The sequence below is a fragment of the Lissotriton helveticus genome, chromosome 10 (genome assembly GCF_964261635.1).
Source record: "Lissotriton helveticus chromosome 10, aLisHel1.1, whole genome shotgun sequence".
Lineage (NCBI taxonomy): Eukaryota > Metazoa > Chordata > Amphibia > Caudata > Salamandridae > Lissotriton > Lissotriton helveticus.
Genome location: NC_136071.1, coordinates 1,116,393,466 through 1,116,416,870, shown reverse-complemented (window position 1 = coordinate 1,116,416,870; position 23,405 = coordinate 1,116,393,466). Strand labels below are relative to the sequence as shown.

At 45.7% G+C, this 23,405-nt stretch overlaps 1 protein-coding gene across 1 annotated transcript in view; it reads right to left on the bottom strand.

Annotated features, from left to right (window-relative positions):
• The window catches only part of LOC144784828 (collagen alpha-4(VI) chain-like), a 509,156-nt gene that overhangs the window by 423,860 nt on the left and 61,891 nt on the right, over positions 1 to 23,405 (bottom strand). The window contains exon 2 of the mRNA XM_078663887.1: positions 15,955 to 16,020. Within this exon, the coding sequence (XP_078520013.1) occupies positions 15,955 to 15,965 (11 nt within the window). The 5' untranslated portion in view covers positions 15,966 to 16,020. The remainder of the gene's footprint in view (positions 1 to 15,954; positions 16,021 to 23,405) is intronic.

Here is a 23,405-nt window from a genome sequence, read left to right as displayed (position 1 = left end):
ATGTTAGACTGGATTCGGTACTGTGTTGCGAGTCTCTAGCGAAGGCGGTGATTCACTCTGAGTATTTGTCTAGGACCATCTCGGACCATAACCCACTGCTGATTTCTGTGCAATGGCAGCTGGCGAGATCGGCGGTCCCTACGTGGAGACTTCGCCCGGAGACGCTGGATGACCCGGCGTTCTGTGACACGGTCCGACGGGGCATAGACAACTACTTCACGGTCAATGCTGGGTCGACAGCGACTAGAGCGAATGAATGGGATGCGATGAAAGTGGTGGTGAGGGGGGTATGTATGGAACGGTTTTTGACTGTGAGAGGAACAGTGCTGAATGACCTCGCGAAGGCGGAGGAAGTGCTGAGAGGGGTGGAACGGCAGCGACCCGAAAAGCCGGAGCTGCAAGACAGCTTGTTGCGTGCTAAGGAGGCGGTAGCAACTGAGACGGAGAGATTGCGGTGCTATGATTATAAGTTGTATGCGGTGAAAGTGCATGAGGAGCGGGATAAAGTGGGCACGCTCCTTGCGAAGTTGGCTGATCCGAACCCTAGAGGATGTCCGGTTATGAGTGTGCGGCAGGAGGATGGGGAGGTGGTTTATTCGCAGTCAGCGGTCCTGGGGCGCTTTCAGTCCTACTACGCGGGTCTGTACACCAGCCACCTCGAAGTGGAAGCCACGGACATTGGTGATTACTTAGATCAGATCCCTTTGCCGGTACTGGATGAGGAGGAAGCCCGGGATCTGGGGGGCCCTGTCACCCTAGCGGAAATCAGAGGGGCGATTAGTCATATGGCGCGGAACAAAACCCCTGGGGTGGATGGGTTGCAGATCGAGTTCTACGCCAAATTTATGGAAGTGCTGGCACTCAGACTGCAGGTTGTGTATGCGGAGGCGAAACAATTGGGGCGGTTGCCTGACTCTATAACGGAGGCGCTGGTTGTGCCCCTGCTGAAGCCGGGCAGAGATGCTTTAGATGTCTCTTCTTTTCGTCCGTTGTCTATGCTGACTGTAGATTACAAGATTTTGAGCCGAATCCTAGCCACCAGGCTCCTACCACTGAAGACCTCTTTAGTGCATAGGGATCAAGCGGGATTCATCCCCTCTAGGAGCACTTCGATGAATATCCGTCGGCTGATTGGGGTCATTGATAGTGCTGCCTTGGCGGATCCAGGCCCGGTAGTGCTGTCGGTTGATATTGAAAAGGCGTTTGATAGCTTGGAATGGGATTTTTTAGATGGCGTGCTGTTGAAGTTCGGGGTTGGGGAGGGGTTCCGGGGCTGGACGAGAGTGCTCTATTCCTCGGCTAAGGCGCGGGTGCGGCTGGGGACCTTAGTCTCCTCGGTTTATCCGGTCTGTAGGGGCACGAGACAAGGTTGCTCGCTATCCCCTCTGCTCTTTGCTCTAGCAATGGAGCCACTAGCGGCGCAGGCGAGAACGGGAGCTGTTTTCGACGGGATTGCGCAGGGACTTGACTCGCATTATATCTCGTTGTATGCTGACGACTTGTTACTGTACCTGGCGGACTCTGGAAGGGCTCTAGAAGGCGCGGTGGACATGTTGGGCAGGTTCGGGAGGCTTTCAGGCCTCAGGGTGAACTGGACTAAGACTTGTGTGTTTCCGCTGCGGAAGACCACGCTCTGCCCGCAGCTCACAAGGCCGGTAGTGTGGGAACCCTCTTGTTTTGTTTACCTAGGAGTGCGCATCTACCATGACGCGGCGGACCTCCTTGAGGGGAATGTGGGGCGCTGTATTCGGGCGCTGAGAGGCAGTACGGACTTCTGGGCCTCTCTTCCGCTGTCTGTACTGGGCCGTGTGGCGCTGTTGAAAATGGTGGCACTCCCGAGGCTCCTCTATTATTTTAGAACGCTGCCGGTGTGCATCCCGCAGGGTATCTTTAGGGAACTGAGGTCGTTGGTGACTGGCTTTCTCTGGGGCCACGGTCGCAGACGGGTGGCATTGACCACCCTGATGAGACCCAAGTGTGAGGGAGGGATGGCCGTCCCCGACTATGAGTTATACTATCTGGCAGCGCAGCTCCAGGTCCTGACGCAGAACGTGGCCAGAGAATTCAGGGGGCCTGAAGATGATCGGGGGGTCGGCATTCAGAGGCATGTCTTGTCGTCTATCGTGATGCAACAGAGACTGGCCAGTAGGGACCTCACGATGGAGGAAAGGACACTCAGATTGTGTTGGAACAGGAGCCTGAAGAGGGCTGGGAAGCGCCGGCCATACGCACCGGAGATTCCGCTGGGAATGCTCACTGCCTTACCGCACGGAGGTGATTGGTCCCAATTATTAGAGTGGGGGGACCTGGGCTTGCAGATGGTAGGAGACCTCTATGTGGACGGGACGCTGGCCCCGTTCCAGACCTTACAAGAGCAATTTGGCCTGCCGAGTGGTACCTTCCTGTTGCATGCGGCGGTTATCGCGGCTCTGCAGAGGCATTGGGGGGGTGGATTGGCGGAACCGGAGATCACGATGGTGTGCCAATATGTGGTGATGGCAGCGGGCACCGCCAAGGCGGTGACCTGCCTCCACAATAGGATGTTAAATGAAGGTCTGGCCCCGTTAGTTGAGTTGAAGACGCGTTGGGAGACCAGCGTCGGTAGACAAATCCCGGACTCCGTATGGGGTCAGGTGCTACACAGGACCTGGAAAGGGACGAGGAATGCGAGATTCCAACAGGTGCATTATTTTGTGCTCCATAGGGCATACTTGACCCCGGAGAGGCTACGCCGACACTTCCAGGTGCTTGATGCCATGTGCCCGCGATGTCTGGAACCTGAGGTGGATCTTGACCACATGCTGTGGGGTTGCCCGAAATTGGGGGACTACTGGTCTGAGGTAGGGGACCTCTTGAATGCTGTCACGGATCGGGAGGTAGACTTTGACATGGCCGCATGCCTGCTTCTTTGGTTCCCGCATACCAAAAAGACCAAGGTTACGAGCAAATTCATTGGGTTGGGACTGATTCTGGCACAGCGTGAAATCACTTGGCATTGGAAGTCTAAGGAGGGGCCGTCTGTACGGAGGTGGAGGAATGAATTGGTGAAGTGGTCGAGCTGTGAGAGTGTGTTGCGAATGCGCCAGGCGACTAGAACCGGTAACGAGAAGAGCTTGGAACTGGCACGGTCCTGGGAACTGGTGGTGCAGGCATTAAGGGACTACCTAACTGAAGGCGAGGAAACTGATCAGTTATAGGCAGGGATTCCGTGTGACTACTTGCTTGTCAAAACTTCCTGATAGTTGTCACCCTGGAGCAGGAGGGGGATGGTGGAACCCGCATTAGCAGCAGTTGAGGGGGGAGGGCACTGAGAAGGAGTCGTAGGAGGGGGTGGTTTGCCGGCTAGCGGCAACCTCCCGGAACCGGAGGGCCCAGGAAGGTAATCGTGATGTTTAAGTGACATGACATTGGAGTGGCCTAGGATTAGCTGGAGAGGGTGGGTTGGTTGTTCTGGGATAAAAGCAGAAACGAAGTGTTGTACTTGACCTGTGTCCCGAATAGGGCATGCACCGAGGTACCTCCAGTGCACTGACTCATTGAAGCGCCGCCCAGCCTCCGGGATGTGGGCTAATCGGCTGTGTATTGTATTACTATCGCACTGTATGCTGGGTGCCGTTGGTGTATAGGTTGGCTTGTTGGATGTGTTTATTCCTGATTCTGCAATAAAAATATATTTCCCCCCCAAAAAAAGCACTTTAGTGCATATTTTTCTTTTGCATGTTACACACACACATGTCCTTTGGTCATGTGTGTGCGCAACGCCTGTGTAATGTTGCATTTCAGGGGTGCTACAGGGTGTCCTTTGGACACCCCTGGCACCCTTGAAATCGCTTCCTTATTTGCGATTAGCTAATTGCTAATCGCAAATAAGGAATAACTCCCCATGCATTCCTATGGGCCTTTAGGCCCATAGGAATGAATGGGGAGTTATTCCTTATTTGCGATTAGCAATTTGCTAATCGCAAATAAGGAATGTGTAGGAATCGCAATTTATTTAGCAATTCCTACATGAATCCCGTTTTGCAAGTCCTTAATAGCGATTCCTTATGAATCGCTATTAGGGGCTCGCAAAACGGGAGAATGATGAATCAGGCTGATTGTGTCTTTTATTGACCCGGAGTTATTTGATAACCTTAGCCAAAAATAAAATCTGTACTCGTATTACTCCGAATATGCACGGAAATTACACGAAGTGAAAAGAATTTGAAAAAAAGGATAACAAAAGTTAAAAACAGTGGGGTAGGAAGCATCTCATGGACCCTCATGCAAGCAAAGAAATTGTGCTATCCGTCTGCTGGTTGAAAAGTAAATTAGAGACATATGTTGAGTGCAGTAGGACCCAACACCACTAGTCTACAATGCCAATACACCTGCTATACAGTTTATAATATATCTACGCTCTTGGAAAAGCCAGAGTTAGCACATCTCATTGTTCAATTAATAGTTATAAAAATAGGTTGTTTCCTGTTTATTTACAGGGTGTGGGTTTTGTTATTGCGTTCCATCGTCTTTGGGCTATTTTAACTACAAATAATCGGGAAACAAGTAGAGAGACACCTGTGCTTAATTTGAGCCGCTGGTTTCCGGTGCTAGGCACCACCACTTTATTTTCAACACCGGCTTTATGATAGCCTGTCACATAGTGGCTCTGCTGGTCTAATTTTGTGATGAGCACAATATAATTCAACAAAAGTTAAAAATGACTAATAGCTGCCACTCAAAGGTATAAGAATAGCTTGGCGGTTGAGGGGGCAGGTATTAGTCATTTTTAATGAATACTACACTTTTGAATTATGACAATTGTAGAAGTGTGGCTTTAGTAGTTGTGGTGGTACTGTCACTGGCAGCACTAGCAGGAGCAATGGGTGGTGCAAACTGCTGTGGCCACTTGACAAGGGCGCTGGCACTTATTTATTTATTTTTCAAAAGTAAGCACTAGGGGACATATGTAAGAAAACATTATCTCATAGACACAGAATGGGTAAAAACATTTGATACACCTGGCCCCGGGAGCCGCAGAGTGGAGAGACACGGACAGACAGGAATACAAGGAGACACAGACAGGTGGAGCAAACTCCTGGAAAGACATGGGAGGGAACTCGAGGGAAGACACAGGCACAGGAAAACCCAGGGCTCGCAGTTTCCTATGTCCATGCCTGTGTAGATGCTCCAGTCCAGGTATTTCTCTTTGCATTCTGCGACCTGTAGGCCAGTTTATTCCACTGTACAATTATCCCCAAAATCCATACCATAAAACCCAGAATGGATGCACTACTTGTACATGGATCAGGGAAACTTGTAAGCCATAGAAGATCAAAGGCTGGTGATACAGGGAGACACAGATGGATTTTTTTGAAGCTATTAAATGAGGAGACATCAATTATGAGGTCTAATTTTCCGTTTCATGTACCAGCATCTCATCTAGTCCAGAATTGTTCTTTGCATTCTTGTACTTTACTCCAGTTCTTAATACTGCATTATAAATTCGGCACTATAAGTACCAGAATGCAAAGTAAAAATCTGGGGTGGATGATAGACTCATGCATTGTGCTGGGACACTTGAGCACTCCCATGACACCAGTGACAGGTCCAGGTAGACAATTGGCAGTACTGGGAGAAGGAAATACTTGGTGACCTGGATACAGTGAACCTGATGTCACCCGAGGTCTCCACGTCATCAAGTAAACAGTACTCCACTTACAGATTATTCTTTAACCATCTAATGGATTCTGGTAATTGTAGTCCCGCTTCACTTCAGTTAATGCAGTGATAATCAGGCTCCAGAAAACATGATCTGTTAAAGGAAAAGCCCAGGACTGGAAGACGGTGTCCTTCACAGAGAAAGAAGGTCAAAGCAATGGCAGACAGAAATGTGCTACACAAACACAAAGTACTTACAGAAAGCCATGGATGAATTACTTTATTGAGCTAACTACCCTGGAGCCTGAAAATCACCATCAGCCTGATGGATTACCGGCTAAGCAAATGCTGCGCCGCTGCTCCCTATATGGACTAGTGCCTCACATCTGCTCGGGTCTCCAGTGCTACGTGTTTAAACATCTGGACAGCACTATTAAATCAACGACTCCAGGAACAAACACAAAGGGGCCCTCAATGCATTTGTGTATATACAAAAAACCCTGGACCACACAGGATTGTTTGCCAGGAAATGTTCAAGAAACTCGGAGTATTCCCCTAATGCTGTTGAGGGATTGACCAGGACCTTTGTGTACTGTACACTCGATGCATTGTTTCGCACAGTGCGTCAGTGCGTGTGTGCACTCTTAGAACCATTCCGAAATCTGGAAACATGCAAGAGTCATGGACAGATGAATTCAGGGACCACTGAACTCCATTGCAGCAGGACCCAACATGCCAAGTTCTGGATCTGACTCTTTAAAAGTATCACTTCAAGTGTGAGAGCCCAATTGACACAAGAGACTTAAAAAACCAAGACTACGTGTCCCAGAATGCAGTGAGGCAGTGAGAACATGGAACAAGGAACAAGGAGCAAGGCCAAGGCTTAGTGCCATATAGCAATCCTACACTCAGGAACCCTTAATGCACCTTATATAGGACTGTCTTTGCCATTGTCTAGTGAATCCAGGGGGGCGTGAACCAGGACACCACGCGCCACCACCACCACTGGTTACTCAAATTATTCTCTGGAAGCGCAGGAGTTTTCCCAGGCTGTGCACAAGAAGACCATCCAGTTCAGTTTTTGCTTCTTTGTATTCTGGTATTGGTATACCATTTTCTTTATTAGTTTATAATTTTAATACCACAAGTAGGCAAATGCAAAGAAATAACCTGGGTACAGATGAGCTGCTCACGCCTCTTCCCTCTCATGAAGGTAACCGTTAACCATATAATTCACCCATGAGGCTATATTCCATTCATATTTATGTTCTAACAACCCACTTCATTCTACTAGTGTTAGTTTTCTTTCACCTCAATTGAGCCAGCTGGACTAAAAGTCAAGAGTATATTGGTTTGTAGACGAAAGGTCTAAGGTGGAAGTTTGTGCTCATGTAGACACGGAGTGGTCTGGTCACCTGACTTTCATCTCCCTGGCACTTATGACTTGACCACGCAAGGTCTCACTTGCTCTGGTTTCAACGCATGAATTCTCACAACTCGGTCCACACCTGCATCAAGACCAAAACCTCAAATCAAGATCCAAAACTCTACCACTACAACCCAAGCATGTGCTCACTGGCCCCACTTCAACCTTCAAGTCACCTTCTAGCCTCCCTTAGAAATGTACAGACCTAGAATGTACATTAACAAGAAAAGGCATCACTGATCCTAGGGTGTAGCAATGGGGTGCGCGCCCCACAAAATAATTCTCCTCGCCTTTCTCGAGAAACTCTTAACTCACAACTCATGCTTGGTGGACTTCCTGTGTCCTAATCTTCAGCCATTTATCTCATCTGACAAACCACTCCATACAAGTCTATGACTGCATTCTGTCAAATGTAATCAACATACCGCCCACTTACTATTGCTACATCACAAGGCAGGCCCAAGATGAACCCGTGGCAACCCCAAGAATTACACTTATGTTTATGTGAAATTTTAAGCCTGTTCGGGCATTTGGAAAAACTCATTTGTTCGCCCAATTAAGCGGGATTCACCAATGTAAAATTTATTTTGTAAAAATGAATTGCAAGATCCAGGAAAGCATAAATGTGTGCAGTTTCTTTTTTGAACACGGGAGGGATAAACATCACCCATGGATACTTCCTTTAATATGCTGACAAGATATACAGAACGGCAAAATCGCCAAATGTATTTAGCGGAATTCACTCCAGAAGTGTTTTTTCCATGAAACGTGCAGAATTCTTCGTACTTCTCGAAGGGAGATGAAAAAACTTTTAGAAAAAACTACATTCTGATTTCCATGACCCTAGAAAGGATATGTCCAACCGTGGACTGCACAAATAGGTTTTGCATGATGTCTGTATTTGGATAAAGATGGAAGCCTATCATTTTGTGAAATCATCAAAACCAGCCAGACCTTCATCTGGATTCAATGTTGGAGAAAGTTTTAATTCTAGTTATTTTGTGCAGTTCCATACAATGATCCTTAGAGAGACTTTACAGCACATACTTTCAGAGTCATTCATATGTTATATATTACTGACTTCCACACCCACTGCCTTGGACACATGTACTTTGACAAATATATAGTTTCTCAGTGGGAGAGCAGAGTCCATTTGGCCGAGTTACAAAGGCATTTAGGGTTTCTGAAAGTAGTACTATATGAGTACTTTTTGCATACTATTACATGCCTTTGTGAATCTGCCCCAAAACGTCCATCCCATATTAGTAAAAGTGCAAAGAGGGCAGAGTCCTGTCTATTTGTAGTCATTGAATAAGAATATTCCTGAATATTTCCGTGTTGTTTGTTTTGCGGCCCATTTACAAAAGTGTCTGAGAGTACATCAACAAGTACTACAGGATTAATCTTTTAGGCACTCCAAAATGCCTTTGTGAATAGGCCCCTAAATTTATAGCAACTCTGGTCTCCACACTTTACTAGAAGCCTTGGATATGTATATAATATATCACTCATGCCGTTCCTGAGGTTTGGTACTTGAACTTGTACTTTCTCTAAAACACCAGTCCTTTGGGTTCAGAGCATCCCTAATCTAAGATCTCCCTGGACTGAAGTCTGACTCCTCAGTTACTTAGAATGAGGAGAATGAGGTCAAATGGCTACATTTCTGTCATTGAACACTGGAGCTATGGATTCAAATCCCAACAACGCTAAATGCATCCTTGCATCCATATTGGAACGAGAGGATGCATTTTGGGCAAAAAAAGTAGGCTTTTGCTCTGTTTCTTCGCATTATTCCTGTGCTCCTGCAATAGAATTTTTACCCAAATAACATCTCAATTACATGATGTTCCTTAATGGCGTAATCTCTGACATTTCCTGTAACAAACATAATGTGAATTTCCCGAAATTGTATTTGATTACGCCGCTTAAATGAAATTTCCATGTGCCCCTCACCACACACATGCACAGCTGCTCTTGTTTGAGATTCCTTTTCAAACTCTAGATGTAAATGTTCTGTGGCTCCTTGGAGTTAGGTTCACAAGTTCTGGATATTGACAAAATTCAGAAATGTGTTCGAATTTGGCCTCTCACTAACTTTTTTATTTTTTGTGCTGGTGTGATAATCAAACCCATTGCAGATCCATTAGCCTTGCCCCTAACTCAAGCCTGCTTGCAGACAACTCTCATAAGGGTACCTCCTTCACAGCGACGACCTGCAGATCTAGGGCCAAATGCAAAAGTGGGTGCTTAAAAAATTATTCTAATTTATGGAGGAAGTGACCATACAACCAAGGAAGCTGCAAAAGAGGATTTAGAGTTGCAATGGTGTAACCTGGATGTAGCACCATCTAGGGGGCTACAGAGTTTAAAACGGCCAAGTGGTCCTACTAGGAGCAAAATTCCACTGGAGACCACTGCAACCCTCTCTCTTTCAAAACTCCACTGAGACTGAGGCATCCATGACATGAAGTGGCCTGTGCAGTGTGTCTGCATCCTAGGGTACTGACTGTCTCTTCAAGTGGATTCATGGGGCTAAAAATCTGTTTTAAGTGATGCTCCCTGGTATCTTGATGCTTGTTTTACCACTTGACGATGGTGACATCTGTATTGACACCAGAAGTGGTTTGGACACTGCACACTAGTGGAATACTCACTCACAATGGTATGTCCTTCCTTCTTGGTGGAGTATCTACCGCGGGTACTGCTGTGGCAGATACCCATTTATGGAGCATTATTTTTGTAAATAAAATCTGCTAAATATAATCTGCCCGAAAGTGTGAATTAACATAAACTAATACAACGGATTATAGTAACACATGAAAACATACTGTATAACATGAAAATGTGTGAAGGAAAAACGACAAATGTTTTCCTAAGTAATGAAATTAACGTAATGAAAACTATATAATGATAGTTGAGAAATGTAGGTAATTAGTATTTAATGAATAAATGACGAATAACTTTGTCTCTTAATTGAATATGGTTTATGTCTCCTAAAATGCAGAGACATGTCAAACACAGAAGAAAAGCTTTTATTCTTCATGGAAGACTTCATAAATCTTTTAGAAAATAATTTTCTCTTTTGCTAAATAATGTAGACCTTAGAAAAAGTTAGAGGATGTGCTTATGTACTCCTGTCCTTCAACAATTTCAAATATTTCCTCAGAATGTAGATATTAGTCTATTTTTTAATAAACTTTTTAGGTTTCTCCTGTCTAGGTGAGAGATGAGGTAGTTCTAGTATAATTGTTCCAACATTTATATACTTATGTATCAAGGACTTCCTTGCTCTTCCTTGGAAGTTGATGTGATAAGGTTTAGACAATAGTTGTTTAGAAATATTTATAAAGTAGAATTTAGATGACAGTCTCCCCATGCACAATAAGCAATTAGGATACAAGGAGAAGAGAGAAAATTAAACAGTTATTGGAGATAAAAGTGTGATGTATTATAAAAATGAGTGAGAGAAAATGTTCATCATCTCATTCACAAGATCGGTAACCTGTTCCTGCGTTTGTTGGTATACTGAATGATGTGCTGATTTCTGTTTCTCTGGCTGGAGTAAATCCTGCAATCCGAAAGACTTTCCTATTGATTTTGCATATCGTCGGCTTGTGATGTTGCTTGTGCTATACCCTTTTGGCCGAGGGGTTAGCTTTTCAGACTAAATGCACGCTGTGCATTTGTATTTCTAGGTTTGTATGATATACTGATAGTCTTTCATATTTGTCTTTGCAATGATTTTTCTCTCTCCCTCTTACTCCTCTATACCTTTTTATTAATGTATTTTAACCCGTTCCATGCTCCCATCGGCCAGCACCAACTCGCGGGTGCCGATGGAGCCCCGCCCACTCAATAGAACGCCCACACCGCGGCGGAAAAACCGCCGCGGTTAAGGCGTTAATATGAGTTGTTTCTTATTATGAATTTATCCTGTAACATTGAATCTGAGAGATGACATTCTAATTTATGTACTTGTGCTTTACCATTCATATTATGAAATAACAAGAAGAATTAACAAGATACAAATTAGTGTTTGTCTTTATTCATGAGTTATTGAGTTATTTGACATGGTATTGATGTTTACAGATGTTTAAGCTATTTCTTCATTGTATGTGCTCATGAGGGAATAGCGTTCTGACTTTCATTACTTAGTCCCTTTTAGCTTTACCAAAGATCCACACTCTGTGGTAATGACTTATAGGTCCGTCATTAGAGTTACGTTTCCGATAGTTTTATGAAGGTTGGTGTGGGACATAAGATGATAAAAAAAACACCGCTTCTGCTGCATCAACCCTAACCACTTGTGTGCGCGCGTCGGCCAATGGCCATCGCGAGCACTTCCTCTGTAGTGCTGCGCATGTCCGTTGGCTGACGCGGCCCCGCCCACTCAATAGAACCCCCACGCGGTTAAGGAGTTAACTAACACCTCTTTGTCAGTACAGTCAAGGTCCTCTCTGCTTTATGTGCCTCATACATTTAATCAATAAATGAACAATCAAACCCAGTTCTGATTTCATAAGAGAGGCGAGAGTGCTGAGAAAACAGGTTGTGGTTATCATTCACATTTGCATGGGCATATTCCAGTAAATAATACTCAGTTATAAGCCTTTGTTTGGTACTTAGCTAACGGAACAAGTTGCACCAGGAAGAACATTGGTCAGATTGTAAAGGCAAACCCTGGAAAACTAAAAGACTAGGAAAAGTGAGAATAGCAGAGTGGAGGAGTCTGGCTGTAGAGATCAAGACAGGGTAGCCACAGAGACATATAATGATATTTGAAATGTGCTACAAGACAAATTTCAGAATTTGCATCCAAATTCCAAGACATTTGGATTTTTCTTTGGACACTAACCTCACCCTCAAGTAACACATGGCCCAAAAAACTAAAACTGGGCAGTCCAACTCTCCTAGAGAAAGTGAAATTGTTCCTTCCAGAAAGTGACTTCATAACTGCTGCTCAGTCCCTCATACTCTCGCCCGGCGGTGACTCCATGCTCCATGGCTTCCAAGACTGCGCATTTGCCTCGTAAGGGCACCCTCCAACCTGCAGCACATCTCATCCAGAGCCTGTGGACATATCATCACACCGTCCCCATCATGATAGAACTGAATGGGCCCCCTTTGCCAGCCTGCACCATCTTCAAAACCAGCTGCATCTTTCCATCTCTTGCGTCTCTTGCCACAAAGGCAGCCAGGACACGATCAGACAGGAGAGTAAAAAGTGTTAAAAACGAAATAAATAAGGCAGCAAGCCTTTTGTATCTATGTTCCCTGGGTCTGGAACAAAATCTCTGTATCCATGACTGCCCCAACTCCTTCCAATTCAGAAGGAATTTGAATGCACAGATGTTTAAAGAACACATCATAAATAAGAGTCAACTTCTGCTCCCAGAGCCCCGCATCCTTTGATAACACTTATCAACTGTGTGATGGCCTTTGACACTGCAGTTCTCTGCTGCCTTTTGACTAGGTTTGCACTATAGAAATTTTACATACATAGATACATATATACATACATACGTACATCTGCAGCAGTGTGATACACTGTGATGGAGAGCAAGGCCGAATGTTTTTCTTTTTAATGTACAGGTAGCCCTCTGTAGGGTGTGATTGGTTGGAAGGATGCTGGACCACAGTATGCCCTCTGTGGAGCATGTTTTATTGCTGCCCATGATGATCAATGTAACTTTCTAACTACCAACATTGCTTCCTTGCCCATAAGAGTGTAGTAGAGTGAGTGATAGTATGTATCTGCTATGTATTATTTTATTGTCATGTTTGGTTGGCAGTGCATGGCTTGTGAGTGTAGCCTATGTGGGGGGTTTGTAGAGTCAGGTGTGATGATAAGCAGGATGCACTTTTGTGTCAGTGTGATCGTGTCGCGACACCTGTGCCTGGAGAATAGTGAAGCAGAATGAGTGTGTGTTGTTCTTGTGTTCATATCTGCCTTGTTCGGGGGGACAGGGTTTGGTTCCTGGGCAGGTATGGTGCTGAGTCATCTGATACCCATGGGCAGGTGTGGGCCTGAGTCATCTGATGTCCATGACCAAGTATGGTCCCGAGTCATCTGATGCCCATGGGCAGGCGTTGACCTGAGTCATCTGATGCCCACGGCCAGGCATGGTGCTGAGTCATCTGATGCCCATGGCCAGGTATAGTCCTGAGTAATCTGATGCCCATGGCCCGGTATGGTGCTGAGTCATCTGATGCCCATGGGCAGGTGTGGTCCTGAGTCATCTGATGCCCATGACCAAGTATGGTGCTGAGTCATCTGATTCCCATGGGCAGGTGTGGTCCTGAGTCATCTGATGCCCACGGCCAGGCATGGTGCTGAGTCATCTGATGCCCATGGCCAGGTATGGTCCTGAGTCATCTGATGCCCATGGCCCGGTATGGTGCTGAGTCATCTGATGCCCATGGGCAGGTGTGGTCCTGAGTCATCTGATGCCCATGGCTAGGCATGGTGCTGAGTCATCTGATGCCCATGGCCAGGTATGGTGTTGAGTCATCTGATGCCCATGGGCAGGTGTGGTCCTGAGTCATCTGATGCCCATGCCTAGGTATGGTTCTGAGTCATCTGATGCCCATGGCCAGGTATGGTGCTGAGTCATCTGATGCCCATGACCAGGTATCGTGCTGAGTCATCTGATGCCCTTGGGCAGGTGTGTTCCTGAGTCATCTGATGCCCATGGGCATGTGTGGTCCTGAATCATCTGATGCCCATGGCCAGGTGTGGTCCTGAGTCATCTTATGCCCATGCCTTTCATGTGTGGGTAATTTAGTCAGTTTATTCACAGAGTGATCCTGCGTACTGCACTTGAGTTGTGTGCCTCCTGCACACAGGGTGTACCCTGCGGTGCGGGGGCTCACATTCAGCTTACGGCCCATCTCTGAGATGCTTGAATCTGATGAGCTTCCCGCCACTCTCTGCAGGGAGGACCATCATCATTCTGCATGATGCCACTGCCTGCCAGAGACAGACGGGCACTCAGGAAGGGCAGCGTCTACCTCTCTCTCTTCCAGGGTCGACACATCAGTGCGACTGATGTCACGGTACCATTTCATTTAAGTGCCAAGAGACAATTCAGTGCAGTGCGCTACATAAAGCATCATCAGTACTGATGTTAGAAGAACACTGGAGTTCAGGGAGCTTGCATTTTTGTTGTTCTAGGTTTACAGCAAAGCTATGAAACTTTGTGCTGGTTCAGCTTCTTGTCCTGCTGGAAGAGGCGGGGCCTCAGAGGGCTGCACACGTCACTTTTCATGCTCTTTTGTTTTTGGGTGGAGATAAGGCTGAGTCTTTCTTCTGCTTTGTGGCTCTGGCTGACACATGCTTTGATTCAAGGGCCTCTCCCTGCTAGCCCCTTTGATGTCTCTCGTGTGCTGTTTCACGCTGCTGACCAGCCGCCATTACCAGGAGTGCAAGCACACATGGTACAGATCACCAGCTCTGTCTGCCTTCTAACTCTGAAAGAATTGGCCATGCTTGTGCCCAGAGCTTGGGTTCAGTGACCTCTCAGTGACCTGACCTGACCTCTTCTATTTGATGGTCCACTCGAACAGATGGGTGGTTGGCTTTTGACTCCATGTTGCCACGTGGGGTATTTTATGTTAAAGGAAACCCGTGTTCTCGGGGTTGGGGGATCTTAGAACAGAGGATGGAAAGCACTGACGTTTATGTTGCGCTGATGTCACTCCAAACCAGATGGCTGCCCACATGCACACCAATGGCAAATGATGTGCCCCCCTCTCCCCTGCAGAATGTAGTGAGCTATAGCTGCCAAGTTTCCCAGGTCCACCGAAAATGCGCTGCTCCAGTCCAGGTTTTTTCCTGGGACTTTCAGTCCAGTTTTATAATGGAATAAAGAAGACTGTAAGACCCAGAATTCTAAGAAAAAAAAACTGGACTGAAGCAGCACATCAGGCATTGATCTGGGTCTGAGGCTGTGTGATGTCGCCTTGTGCTTGCATTTGCAAACACTGTCTCAGAATGTTTGTAACCCTCCATCTCGCTGGCAGCGCCCCCTTTATTTGTGAGACCGTCCAATCAGAGGTCACCTCTTACCTGAGGAACAGAGAACAGAGCACGTGACAACGTTAAGCTTTCTATTGCTTAATGGACTATAAATGTGAAGCACATTTGTGTTTTGGAACTGGATAAAGAACACGAGGAGAAAACAAACAGAAATTAATAGCCTATTTTACGCATTCCCTAAAAGCATTTTAAACATGGGATTTCCAAGTTCCACATGTCCGTTTAAAAATATTGTCACATTCAGCCATTTCAGAGCTTACTTACAAATTGATATGTGGAGAAAACACATGATGTATAACAAGTAAAACCAAAAATATTCTTTTCACATTCTTTTGTGGTTATGCTTGTTTATTCTTTTTGTAAACGAGGCCCTTGACTTTTTAACTAAGAATTATTATGACGGCATGATATCACTTCTTGTGACATCACTACATTTGACCTCATTGTGATTTGCATATGATGATTAGTCACCCCACTATTTTCCTTACGTCTGGCGCCTTGATCCCTAATCTTGGGAGGCAAAGCCCAACTTTTTTTTTAAACACAATTAAATTAACTTGCAGATGAAATGCGTGACTTCTTAAGTCAAACTAGGCCCTAATTTGAGAAAACAGGCTCACTTCATGTGATGCTCATTCAGTAATAAAACATAAACAATAGGTGTTAAAACGTGCAATGAATTCAGAAATACATTTTCCAAAACGTGTCTGTAAAGCATTTTATCATCCCTTGATTCTGAGAAAGAGACATAGAGCTCCAATTATCCATCTGAAAAGGATGACTGAGCAGGAGTGAAAAAGGCCCTGGGGTGAAAGGAGTATATACTGTCTAAGTCGAACATGTCACTTACTGAGCAGCCATCTCTTCCTAGACAGTCACCAGAGTAGGGGGTTGAGGTCCAGAGGCCGACTTACACCTGTAAAAATGGGACAGAAAAAAACAAGCATTGGTAAATGCATTAGGTTTTGCCTATGTGATCAACATTAAGCTGTTTTTAGGGCTCGGACTCCTCCCCCTGGGGGAGGAGTTTCGAGATCCTAATGTTATAAGAAAAAAAAGAAGAAGTATCCTTAGGGCCTTGGTGAGAGGAATTCCACACATTCCTTTGCGTTTTCTGGCATCTGGTCAGTGATTCGTCTTCCCTGTGCTGTGTATGTAGTAGCCTTGAAGTGATAGGCTGTAAGTAATGTACGCGTGCCCGATGTGGCATTTTGTGTGCGAGAACGAGCATGGCAGAGTGATTAATCTTAATTACGAGCTGTCAGAGTGCCCGTGTAATGCAAGCCAGATGATGCGAACGCGTTCACAGCGGTGAGCGCGTTCAATGTTAAATGACGAGAGGCAGCAGGCGAGGCTCACAGAAGATGACTCATACATGCTCGTCCACACTGTAGTTCTTGTTTTTTATAGGAAGTGTTGAATGTTTTCTTGAAGTGTGCTTAATTTTGCTGAATATTCTTGTTGATTCGGTCATAGTTTGATTTTTTTTTATCAATTGGCATATGTAAAGTGTTCAGCTCACTAACGAACTGGTGGCGCACAGCTCGTTAAAGCAACATTTCTGTTCCCTTATGTCCGTTTCACTGTAGGGCTGAATATTTATAAAAACATGCATGCTTTAACGTAGGTCTCTGCATCGCCTCGATGCTGTGCAGTGACAAGTACAAGTTCATACTCATGAATGTGTGGTTTATATCTGATAAGGATCATTGCATACATTTATAAATAGAATCCCAACAGTTTTAATGCTGGTTACAAGGGAGGGCATCTCGGGTGCCTGGCGCTGGTTGGACAGCGCTGCACAAAATACCGGAGTGGTGTAAGCATGGTGCACGGGTCAGGGAGCGTGACTGACGCCTCGTCAGGGGTAGAAAGCGCTATATAAGTGCAATCTAAACACAATGTCATGTCCGCATCTTTTCAATAGGCCATCGGATAATGGAGGGAGGCGCTTCGAACCCAACCTCGAGGCTCCTCGCGTGCGCCCACGAATGGCCAAATAATACATTGGAGAACATGGCTTCCGTGGTCGTGGTTTCACAAACAGCTGACGGAGAGCACAGAATGAACACTACACCGCTTTTGTGGTTTGAAAACAGTTTCTCATCCTGCCACACGGCGGCAGTAGGATTCCTTGGTTAGGAAATTAAGCACAACTACACTTGAAAGCAGGGGTGCGGTACAACTGGGGCAGGCAGAATTGCATAGTTCCTCGCATGAACTAGGAGCAACACCATATGCAGCGGAGACGAGTGCACACGTTACATACAAACACACATAGGTGAGGTATTGCACAGGCAGCAGCAATTCAACTGACACACACCTACAGCTACCGCAGAGGCCCAGCAGCGCAAGTCGCACTCTCGCATACTGAACAGGTACGACGCAGTCTGCATCAGTGCAAGCTTCGCACACAACAGGTACAGGACAGGCTGCATCAGTGCAAGCTTCGCACACAACAGGTACAGTGCTGTCTGATCAGTGCAAGCTTCACATACCACAGGCACAGAGCAGACTGCATCAGTGCAAGCTTCGCACACAACAGGTACAGTGCTGTCTGCATCAGTGCAAGCTTCGCACACAACAGGTACAGTGCTGTCTGCATCAGTGCAAGGTTCGCACACAACAGGTACAGCAGAGTCTGCATCAGTGCAAGCTTCACACACAACAGGTACAGTGCTGTCTGCATCAGTGCAAGCTTCACACACAACAGGTACAGTGCTATCTGCATCAGTGCAAGCTTCACATACCACAGGCACAGAGCAGACTGCATCAGTGCAAGCTTCGCACACAACAGGTACAGTGCTGTCTGCATCAGTGCAAGCTTCACACACAACAGGTACAGTGCTGTCTGCATCAGTGCAAGCTTTGCACACAACAGGTACAGTGCTGTCTGCATCAGTGCAAGGTTCGCACACAACAGGTACAGCAGAGTCTGCATCAGTACAAGCTTCACATACCACAGGCACAGAGCAGACTGCATCAGTGCAAGGTTCGCACACAACAGGTACAGTGCAGTCTGCATCAGTGCAAGCTTCGCACACAACAGGTACAGCAGAGTCTGCATCAGTGCATGCTTCACACCCAACAGGTACAGGACAGGCTGCATCAGAGCAAGATTCACATACCACAGGTACAGAGCAGACTGCATCAGTGCAAGCTTCAGATACTACAGGTACAGTAGAGGCTGCATCAGTGCAAGCTTCAGGCACAAGTACAGCACAGGGTGCATCAGTGCAAGCGTCACACAGAACAGGTACAGAACAGAATGCATCACTGCAAGCATCACTCACACAGGTATGGGGCAGTCTACATCAGTGCAAGCTTCACACACAACAGGTACAGAGCAGTATCCATCACTGCAAGCTTCACACACAACAGGTACAGGACAGGCTGCATCAGTGCAAGCTTCACACACAACAGGTACAGAGCAGTATCCATCACTGCAAGCTTCACACACAACAGGTACAGGACAGGCTGCATCAGTGCAAGCTTCACACACAACAGGTACAGGACAGGCTGCATCAGAGCAAGCTTCGCACACAACAGGTACAGTGCTGTCTGCATCAGTGCCAGCTTCGCACACAACAGGTACAGAGCAGACTGCATCAGTGCAAGCTTCACACACAACAGGTACAGGACAGGCTGCATCAGCTTCACACACCACAGGTACAGAGCAGAATGCATTGGTGCAAGCTTCTCACACAACAGGTACCGAGCAGACTGCATCACTGCAAGCATCACTCACACAGGTATGGGGCAGTCTACATCACCTATGGCACATGCACCTATAAACCCGCACAAAAAGTTACGGTCTTAACATTTTAAACATAAATATATTGTCTACTGAGTAAAAACCAGCGAGAAACTGCACATTCAAACCTGTGCCCGCCCTGCTAAGATTTCAGCTGACCGAACCTGATAAATGAGCGAGAAATTACCTAGTTTGAAGTTTAAGTGTGGGTTGAGTATATTTCTTGTACTTCTCCATTTTGCACCTGTCTCGGGGTAAAGACGGACCCCGCACATTTTTTTTAAATCTCTCATGCCTGGCTGCAGAGTAGTGAGTGCAGAGTAGTGAGTGCAAATTAGTGAGTGCAGAGATGTGAGTGCAGAGTAGTGAGTAGTGAGTAGAGTAGTGAGTAGAGTAGTGAGTAGAGTAGTGAGTAGAGTAGTAGAGTAGAGTAGTAGAGTAGTGAGTAGTGAGTAGAGTAGTTAGTAGTGAGTGCAGAGTAGTGAGTAGTGAGTGCAGAGTAGTGAGTAGTGAGTGCAGAGTAGTGAGTGCAAATTAGTGAGTGCAGAGATGTGAGTGCAGAGTAGTGAGTAGAGTAGTGAGTAGAGTAGTGAGTAGAGTAGTGAGTAGAGTAGTGAGTAGAGTAGTGAGTAGAGTAGTAGAGTAGTGAGTAGTGAGTAGAGTAGTTAGTAGTGAGTGCAGAGTAGTGAGTAGTGAGTGCAGAGTAGTGAGTAGTGAGTGCAGAATAGTGAGTGCAAATTAGTGAGTGCAGAGATGTGAGTGCAGAGTAGTGAGTAGTGAGTAGAGTAGTGAGTAGAGTAGTGAGTAGAGTAGTGAGTAGAGTAGTGAGTAGAGTAGTGAGTGCAGAGATGTGAGTGCAGAGATGTGAGTGCAGAGTAGTGAGTAGAGTAGTGAGTAGAGTAGTGAGTAGAGTAGTGAGTAGAGTAGTGAGTAGAGTAGTGAGTGCAGAGATGTGAGTGCAGAGTAGTGAGTAGAGTAGTGAGTAGAGTAGTGAGTAGAGTAGTGAGTAGAGTAGTGAGTAGAGTAGTGAGTAGTGAGTAGAGTGTAGAGTAGTGAGTAGTGAGTAGAGTAGTGAGTAGTGAGTGCAGAGTAGTGAGTGCAAATTAGTGAGTGCAGAGATGTGAGTGCAGAGTAGTGAGTAGTGAGTAGAGTAGTGAGTAGAGTAGTGAGTAGAGTAGTGAGTAGAGTAGTGAGTAGAGTAGTGAGTAGAGTAGTGAGTGCAGAGATGTGAGTGCAGAGTAGTGAGTAGAGTAGTGAGTAGAGTAGTGAGTAGAGTAGTGAGTAGAGTAGTGAGTAGAGTAGTGAGTAGTGAGTAGAGTGTAGAGTAGTGAGTAGTGAGTAGAGTAGTGAGTAGTGAGTGCAGAGTAGTGAGTAGTGAGTAGAGTAGTGAGTAGAGTAGTGAGTAGTGAGTGCAGAGTAGTGACTAGAGTAGTGAGTTGTGAGTGCAGAGTAGTGAGTAGAGTAGTGAGCAGTGAGTAGAGTAGTGAGTAGTGAGTAGAGTAGTGAGTAGTGAGTGCAAAGTAGTGAGTAGTGAGTAGAGGAGTGAGTAGTGAGTAGAGTAGTGAGTAGTGTAGTGAGGTGAGTAGTGAGTGCAGAGTAGTGAGTAGTGAGTAGAGTAGTGAGTAGAGTAGTGAGTAGAGTAGTGAGTAGAGTAGTGAGTAGAGTAGTGAGTGCAGAGTAGTGAGTAGTGAGTAGAGAGTAGTGAGTAGAGTAGTGAGTAGTGAGTAGTGAGTAGAGTAGTGAGTAGAGTAGTGAGTAGTGTAGTGAGGTGAGTAGTGAGTGCAGAGTAGTGAGTAGTGAGTAGAGTAGTGAGTAGAGTAGTGAGTAGTGAGTAGAGTAGTGAGTAGCGTAGTGAGTAGAGTAGTGAGGTGAGTAGAGTAGAGTAGTGAGTAAAGTAGTGAGTGCAGAGTAGTGAGTAGTGAGAGGTGAGTAGAGTAGTGAGTAGTGAGTAGAGTAGTGAGTAGTGAGTAGTGAGTAGAGTAGTGAGTAGAGTAGTGAGTAGAGTAGTGAGTAGAGTAGTGAGTAGTGTAGTGAGGTGAGTAGTGAGTAGTGAGTGCAGAGTAGTGAGTAGTGAGTAGAGTAGTGAGTAGAGTAGTGAGTAGTGAGTAGAGTAGTGAGTAGCGTAGTGAGTAGAGTAGTGAGGTGAGTAGAGTAGAGTAGTGAGTAAAGTAGTGAGTGCAGAGTAGTGAGTAGTGAGTAGAGTAGTGAGTAGAAAGTAGTGAGTAGAGTAGTGAGTAGTGAGTAGTGAGTAGAGTAGTGAGTGGAGAGTAGTGAGTAGTGAGTAGAGTAGTGAGTAGTGAGCAGAGTAGTGAGTAGTGAGCAGAGTAGTGAGTGCAGAGTAGTGAGTAGACTAGTGAGTAGACTAGTGAGTAGAGTAGTCAGTAGAGTAGTGAGTAGTGAGTAGAGTAGTGAGTGGAGTAGTGAGTAGAGTAGTGAGTGCAGAGTAGTGAGTAGAGTAGTGAGTGCAGAGTAGTGAGTAGAGTAGTGAGTAGAGTAGAGTAGTGAGTAGTACATCACAGGCAACAGCTGTGCAAGCTTCTTACACTCACAAGGAGACCACAGGCAGCTGAGGTGCAAGCTTCTCCCACTCACAAGAAGGACATCACAAGCAGCAGTGGTGCAAGCTTCTCACACTCACAAGAACGACATCACCGGCAGCAGCAGTGCAAGCTTCTTACACTCACAAGGAGACCACAGGCAGCAGAGGTGCAAGCTTCCCTTACACACTCACAGCAGGTACTGTGCCAAGGCAGCAGCAGCAACAGAGCAAGAGTCCCTTACAAAGAACAGGCACAGCACAGAGATGCACAATGCAATCTTCTCATACTCACAGGCAGCAGCGGTGCAAGCTTCTCACACTCATACGAAGGACATCACAGGCAGCAGCTGTGCAAGCTTCTTACACTCACAAGGAGACCACAGGCAGCTGAGGTGCAAGCTTCTCACACTCACAAGAAGGACATCACAGGCAGTAACGGTGCAATATTCTCACACTCACAAGGAGATCACTGGCAGTACACACCACATGAACACACTCCATAACACATAGCAACAATACATTGGCATTTACAATGCCATTAGCTCAAACTCAAATAAATCCGAGCCCGATTGCATTTCTAATGCTTGTTGTTGTATGTTGTAGCTTGCTGAGTACAATATAAGTTACAGAAAACCTGTTAAAGTATTATTTCTTGATTATGTTAAAAAAGGCAATATATTGTGCTATTACAAGTGGTATAGTGTGGGCAAGTAATAGCAAAAGTTTGAGAAATGAAAGAGGGAAATAATAGAAATAATTGATGTTATAGTAATATTATCTGTTTGGAGGAGTTCTGGCAACGTTTGGACGTGGTGCCACTGTACCTGCTGCACCATTCAAATCATGCCCCTAGTGCCTGCAAGATAACTGCATTTGTGACTGCCAGTTTAAGTAGTATAATGTAGCAATATTTGGTCTTTAGAGGAGTTATGACAACTTTTTATCCCCGGTGCCACTGCACCTGCTACACCATTCAAATAATTACCTTGTTATCTGCAAGATAACTGCACTTGTGCCTGCCTGTTTAGTAGGAAAATACAGCAATATTAGATGTTTAGTGGGCTGCCTAGAGCTTTTGTCCCCGGTGCCACTGCACCTGCTGCACCATTCAAATCATTATCTTGTTATCTGCAAGATAACTGCACTTGTGCCTGCCTGTTTAGTAGTAAAATACAGCAATATTAGGTGTTTAGTGGGTTGCCTAGAGCTTTTGGTCGTGGTGCTACTGCACCTACTGCATCATTCAAATCATGACCCTATTGGCTGCTATGCACGTGTGACTGTCTTGTTTAGTAGTACCATTTAGCAATAATCTGGGTTTAGTGGGGTCCCTAGAACTTTTGGCCCTGGTGCTACTGCACCTGCTGCACCATTCAAATCAAGTCCCTTTTAATTGTATGGTAACTTCAATTGTGAAAACCTGTTTATTAGTCAAATATAGCAATATTATGCGTTTAGAGGACTTCTGACAACGTTTGGGCCCAGTGCTACTGCACCTGCTGCACCATTCAAATCATGACCTTGTTGTCTGCAAGGTAGCTGCATTAGTGGTTGCCTGGTTAGGAATAAAACATAGCAATACTAGGTGTTTAGTGGGGTAACTGGAGCTTTTGGGACGGTGCTACTGCGCCTGCTGCTCCATTCAAATTATGACCCGGTTGTCTGCAAGTGAACTGCACTTGTCGTTGTCTGTTTAGTAGTAAAATATAGCGTTGCTCTTGTATATTAACTTTATTTTTAACATGCAATGTTTATTACAACATTTAGAATGTGATCATAATGACCAAATAGATCAAGTTGAAAAAAATCAATCCAATAATGCCTGCAAAGTGCAAAGAAAGGAACTGAGGCATGACTAGGAAATGCCACAAACACTCTAAGGTAAAGCATCTGCTTTACACAGCTAAGTAATAAAAGGAAAGCTTTCCAGCATACTGTTAGAAGCTGTCTGCCTTTTCCACGGGAAGAGATCTTATCTTGACAGTGAATGGGGCTCAAACCGTGTGAA